The following is a 6,071-nucleotide window of genomic DNA, read 5'->3' as shown; positions in this document are numbered from 1 at the left end:
CCACCGCTTACTGCCGCCCCCTGCCTCCACTGCCTCCACCGCCTCCCGCTGCCACATTCTGACCCCCACTAACCCGGCACCTACCGCTGCCGCCGCCCGCTGCTGATACTCCCACTGCTGCCTCTGCTGCCCGGAGCTTCCGCTGCTCCCCAACGCTGAAGCCGACTGACGCCCGCACTACTGCTGCCGCCGCTGCCGCCCCTGACGCCCCTGATGCCACTGACGCCACTGACGCCACTGACGCCACTGACGCCGCCGCATAACCCGAAGATGCCCGCCTGCGCTTCCGGCGCCCCTCCCCACGCTGACCCACGCTGCCGCCGCTGACCCGCCTGCTGCTGACCCCGCCCCTATCGCGGCGCCTGCTTCCTCCGCCGGTGACTCCGGCTGAAGCCAATGGCACCTGCTGCTGAGGCTGCCACACACCGTCGCCCAATGACCCGGGGCTGCCCAAAGCTGGCGCCCCTGCAGCCCTTGCCGCCCCTGCAGCCGATGCAGCTGCAGACTCCACCTGCTGTTGCTGTCACCGCTGCCACCTCTGCTGCTGCCCGCTGCCGCCTGCCACCGACTGCCACCGCCTGCCTGCTGCTGCCTGCCGCCGCTGCCCACCACTGCTGCCACCGCCGCCTGCCACCGCTTCCCTGCGGCCGCCACCAGTCAGTACTAGCCCTGCCGTCTGCCACTGCCGCCCCTGCTGCCGCTTACCTCTGCCTGCCGCCGCCACCTACCTTCTGCCACCCACCGCCCTTGCCTGCGCCTACAGCCTGCTGCCCGACGGCATCCGTGTCCGCCTGCGTGCCACCGCCGTCTGCTGCCGCAGCCTGGCTCCACCGGGCCCAGCTACCTAACCCCGAGAATGCATGCCAACGCTGCCTGCCTACCCCAACCGCTGCCGGCACCGCCTGCCTACCGCTGCCACCTGCCAATCGCCACAACGGCCGCCTGCCTAATGCTGCTGTCTGCCACCTGCCTGCCCCCGCCGCCTGCCTTCTGCCGCCGCCTGCTATATCCTTGCACCACCCGCGGCCCTTACCTGCCGTGGCCTGCCTGCCAGCCGCTGCTTACTGCAGCCTGCACCTGCTACCTCTTACCTGCTGCCACTACCTGCCTACCGCTGGCGCCAGCAGCGCACTGCCCCCACTGCCTGCCTCCGCTGCAGCCTGCCTCCTCCTGCCACCTTCCCCCGCCACCTGCCTCCGCTGTCTCCTGTGGCTTCCTGCCACTGCCGCCTGACACCGCTGCCGCCGCTTCCTGTTGCCGCCTGCCTGACGCTTGCCGGGGCTTGCCTGCCTGCCGCCCCAGCTGCCTGCGTCCCACCGCTTCCTGCCGCCGCCGCCTGCTACCTCCTCGCACCGCTCGCCTCCCTTACTTGTGGCTGCCTGACTGCCAGCCACTGCTTACCACAGCCTGCCCCCGCTGCCACCTGCTGCCACTGCCGCCTGCCTTCGCTTCCTGCCGGGGCTGCCTGCTACTACCTACCACCACCGCCTGTCTGCCAACCCTGCCTGCCGCCGCCCGCCATCCTTGCCTGTGTCTCCCTGCCTCCGCCTGCCTGCCCGCACCCCCTGCCGCCGCTTACCGCTGCCTACCGCCGCACCCTGCCGCCACCACCACCACCACCTGCCTACCGCGGCCGCTTGCAGCCCGCTGCCGACGTTGCCTGCCACCGCCTGTCTGCCCCCACTGCCCACTGCCCGCCACAGCCCACTGCCGCTTCCTTACCACCGCCCGCCACCGCACTCCGCCACCACCGCATGCCTACTACTGCCGCCTGACAACAGCTGCAATTCCCGCCTTCCTAACACTGCTGCCTGCGGCCACCACCTGTCCCCGCCACCCGCCTGCCACTGCTTCCTGCCACCACCGCCTGTTGCCATCTGCGGCTACTGCCACCCGCCTCCGCTGCCTAACCTCGACGATGCCTTCCAATGTTGCCTGCCTACCGCCGCCACCTGCTGCCGCTGCCCCCTGCAGCCCGCTTGCCCCCACCGCCTGCCGCTGCCGCCTGACGCCGCTGCCGTCTGCTGCCCTCACTGCTTGCCGCCGCTGCGGCCCGCCTCCCCCTGCCACCTGCCCCTGCCGCCTGCCGCCGCGTTCTGCCACCGCTTACGGCCGGCTGCGACTATCAGCCGCCGCTTCCTGCCTGGCCCCTGCTGCCTGCAGCCCGCCACGGCCTGCTGCTGCTTACCTACCACCGCCTGCTGCCACTTACCACTACCCGCCACGGCAGCCCACTGCCACCACATGCCTACCGTTGCCGCCTACCTAACGCTGCTGCCTGGCCCTGCCACCTGCCGCCGCTTCCTCCCGCCGCTTACCACTGCCTGCCCCCGTCTGCCACCTCTTGCCACCGCCGCCCCCTGCCTGCCCCTAGCCGGGGCCTGCCGGCCGCCACTACCTGCCCCCACCACCTGCCCGCCGCCGCTTCCTGCCGCCACTGCCCGTTGCCACCTGCGGCTACTGCGTTCCCCCAGTGCTGCAGGCTGCCTGCAACTGTCTGCCACCTGCCTGCCGCAGCCTGCCTGCCCCCGCCCCCTGCCGCCGCCGCCGCCTGCTACCTCCGTCCACCGCCCGCCGCCCTTGCCTGCCTGCCGCCGCCGCCTGCCTACCTGCCGCTTCTTACCCAAGCCCGCCACCGCTTCCTGCCGCCGCCTGCAATCACCTATCGCCGCCGCCCACCACACTTGCCTGCCGCTACCTGCCTCCCTGCCCCCACCGCTTACTGCCGCCCCCTGCCTCCACTGCCTCCAACACCTCCCGCTGCCACATACTGACCCCCACTAACCCGATACCTACCGCTGCCGCCACCCGCTGCTGATACTCCTGCTGCTGCCTCTGCTGCCCGGAGCTTCCGCTGCTGCCCAACGCTGAACCCGACTGACGCCAGCACTACCGCTGACGCCGCTGACGCTGCCGCGTAACCCGACTATGCCCGCCGGCGCTTCCGGCGCCCCTCCCCACGCTGACCAATGCTGCCGCCGCTGACCCGCCTGCTGCTGACCCTGCCCCTATCGCGGCGCCTGCTTCCGCCGCCGGTGACTCCGGCTGAAGTGAATGGTACCTGCTGTTGAGGCTGCCACACACCGCCGCCCAATGCCCCGGGGCTGCCCCAAGCTGGCGCCCCTGTAGCCCTTGCCGCCCCTGCAGCCGCTGCAGCCGCCAACGCCACCCACTGGTGCTGTCACCGCTGCCACCTCTGCTGCTGCCCGCTGCCACCTGTCACCGACTGCCACTACCTGCCTGCTGCTGCCTGCCACCGCCGCCTGCCACCGCCTGCCTGCTGCCGCCACCAGTCAGTACTACCACTGCCGTCTGCCACTGCCGCCCCCTGCTGCCACTTACCTCTGTCTGCCGCCGCCACCTGCCTTCTGCCACCCACCGCACTTGTGTGCCTGCCGCGGCCGCCTGCCTGCTTGCCGTTGCTTACCACAGCCTGCCACCGCTTCCTGCCGCCGCCTGCAATCGCCTACCGCCGCCGCCCACCACACTTGCCTGACGCTACCTGCCTCTCTGCCCCCACCGCTTACTGCCGCCCCCTGCCTCCACTGCCTCCACCGCCTCCCGCTGCCACATACTGACAGGCCCCACTAACACGGCACTTACCGCTGCCGCCGCCCGCTGCTGATACTCCTGCTTCTGCCTCTGCTGCCCGGAGCTTCCGCTGCTGCCCAACGCTGAAGCCGACTGACGCCAGCACTACTGCTGACGCCGCCGCGTAACCCGACTATGCCCGCCGGCACCTCCGGCGCCCCTCCCCACGCTGACTCACGCTGCCGCCGCTGACCCGCCTGCTGCTGACCCCGCCCCTATCGCAGTGCCTGCTTCCCCCACCGGTGACTCCGGCTGAAGCCAATGGCACCTGCTGCTGAGGCTGCCACACATTGCCGCCCAATGACCCGGGGCTGCCCAAAGCTGGCGCCCCTGCAGCCCTTGCCGCCCCTGCAGCCGCTGCAGCCGCAGACGCCACCCGCTGGTGCTGTCACCGCTGCCACCTATCCTGCTGCGCGCTGCCGCCTGCCACCGCCTGCATGCCGCTGCCTGCCGCCACTGCCCACCAGTGCTGCCACCGCCGCCTGCCACCGCCTGCCTGCTGCCGCCACCAGTCAGTACTACCACTGCCGTCTGCCACTGCCGCCCCCTGCTGCCGCTTACCTCTGCCTGCCGCCGCCACCTGCCTTCTGCCAACCACCGCTCTTGCGTGCGCCCGCCGCCTGCTGCCCGCTGGCATCCGTGGCCGCCTGCCTGCCTCCGCATCCTGCCGCCGCCTGCCACCGCCGTCTGCTGCTGCAGCCTGGCTCCACCGGGCCCAGCTACCTAACCCTGAGGATGCATGCCAACGCTGCCTGCCTACCCCCACCACTGCCGGCACCGCCTGCCTACCGCTGCCACCTGCCAATTGCCACAGCTGCCGTCTGCCTAATGCTGCTGTCTGCCGCCTGCCTGCCCCCGCCGACTGCCTGCTGCCGCCCCCTGCTATATCCTGGCACCACCCGCGGCCCTTGCCTGCCGTGGCCTGCCTGCCAGCCGCTGCTTACTGCAGCCTGCACCTGCTACCTCCTACCTGCCGCCTCCGCCTGCCTACCGCTGGCACCTGGAACCGGCTGCCGCACTGCCGGCCGCCACTGCAGCCTCCCTCCTCCTGCCACCTTCCCCCGTCGCCTGCCTCCGGTATCTTCCGCCGCTTCCTGCCACCGCCGCCTGACACCGCTGTGGCCGCTTCCTGTTGCCGCCTGCCTGCCGTTTGCCGGCTCTTGCCTGCCTGCGGCGCCAGCTGCCTGTGCCTCACCGCTTCCTGCCGCCCCTGCCTCCACCGCCTCCCGCTGCCACATACCGACGCCCACTATCCCGGCACCTACCGCTGCCGCCACCCGCTGCTCATACGGCTGCTGCCTCTGCTGCCGGGAGCTTCCGCTGCTGCCGAACGCTGACTCCGACTGACGGCCAGCACTACTGCTGCCGCCGCTGACACCACTGATGCCACCGTGTTCCCCGCAGGTGCCCGCCGGCGCTTCCGACACCCCTCCCCACGCTGACCCACGCCGGAGCCTCCTAGCCTCGCACAGGCACCATGCTCCTCAACATGGGCACGCTGCTCAGCCCGTCAGAGCGCCAGGCCAGGCCTCCCAGAAGGCGGGGGCACCCGGAGCTTACCAGCCTCGCCGACGAACACCTCCACGGGCGCGCTACTGGGCTCTCGCCGATGATGTTGTAGGCCGTCAGGATGACGTCATAGCACCAGTGTTTCTCGGAGCTACAGGTGGAAAGAGACAGGGGTCAGCTGGCCTGGGAACACCTCGCTCTTCCCACTCCTTGAACATTTAGCTTTGCTGGGCCCTTGTAAATCTTACCTTCCCTTGTGTCCTCGGTGAAATCCCTTTTCCCTGACAACCTATCTCAAATGGCTCCTCCTCTGTGAAGCCCCCCCTGATCGCCACACTGGGTGCAAGTCCCCAAAGCCCAGGAGCTCTCCATGGGCCACCCCTCTCCATGCACACCTGGGCTGCCACAGAGACCTGTCCACCCCAGTGGCTGTGCCCCCTGGAGGTGAGCCCCATCTCCTCTGGCCCTCCAGGGCATCTCCCACCCAGGTTTGTGGCAGCCTCACTGGGGGCGGGGCGTGCAGTGAGTGCTCTGCATGCCAGATCACCCCTATTCTGCCCTGACTCAGACCTAAGCTGGAAGCCCCGTGGTCCCTCCAATGTCAGGTGGCAATGAAGGGCGGGCCTAGGGTAGGGCAGGTGCTCATTTGACATTTTGACACCCTGTGGAACATGAATGGTGGTAGCCAGGCCCTGAATCTCAGAATTGAACCCACACCAGGATGCACACAGAGATGCCCAGCTCACATTCTCCCTCCCGTCAATTTGTTGGTTAATTAGTCTGGGGAGGGCTGCAGCAGCCAGAGTGCAGGCCAGGGGGCCAGGGGCTCTGGGTCCCGGGTCTCCTCTGGAATACTCAGCAAATAAGGACAAGAACCGCTCAAGCTGTGACCAGACAGATGGACAAAGGGCACGCCCATGACCCCTGGCTGCAGCAGGGCAGTGAAGCTTGTCCAGAGATGGATGCACGCT

The 6,071-nt window shown here is 69.5% G+C and overlaps 1 protein-coding gene across 1 annotated transcript; it reads left to right on the top strand.

Annotated features, from left to right (window-relative positions):
* The first annotated feature begins 435 nt into the window (after positions 1-435).
* Positions 436-2,784, top strand: LOC135362471 (uncharacterized). Its single transcript, XM_064577705.1, has 2 exons — positions 436-1,208; positions 1,407-2,784. The coding sequence occupies exons 1-2, from the start codon at positions 436-438 to the stop codon at positions 2,782-2,784; spliced, it is 2,151 nt and encodes a 716-aa protein (XP_064433775.1).
* The last annotated feature ends 3,287 nt before the right edge of the window (positions 2,785-6,071 follow it).

The sequence above is a fragment of the Mirounga angustirostris genome, unplaced genomic scaffold (genome assembly GCF_029215605.1).
Source record: "Mirounga angustirostris isolate CCGP_5_RB_7025 unplaced genomic scaffold, mMirAng1.0.hap1 SCAF_14, whole genome shotgun sequence".
NCBI classification, from domain to species: domain Eukaryota; kingdom Metazoa; phylum Chordata; class Mammalia; order Carnivora; family Phocidae; genus Mirounga; species Mirounga angustirostris.
This window is presented reverse-complemented; position numbering and strand designations above follow the sequence as displayed.

Excerpts from the sequence above, each read along its gene's own strand:
- LOC135362471 (XM_064577705.1), top strand. The coding sequence starts at position 436 with ATGACCCGGGGCTGCCCAAAGCTGGCGCCCCTGCAGCCCTTGCCGCCC. Across the intron at positions 1,209-1,406 it reads ACCTGCCTCCGCTGTCTCCT|CCTGCCCCCGCTGCCACCTG; the intron begins GTGGCTTCCTGC and ends TGCTTACCACAG.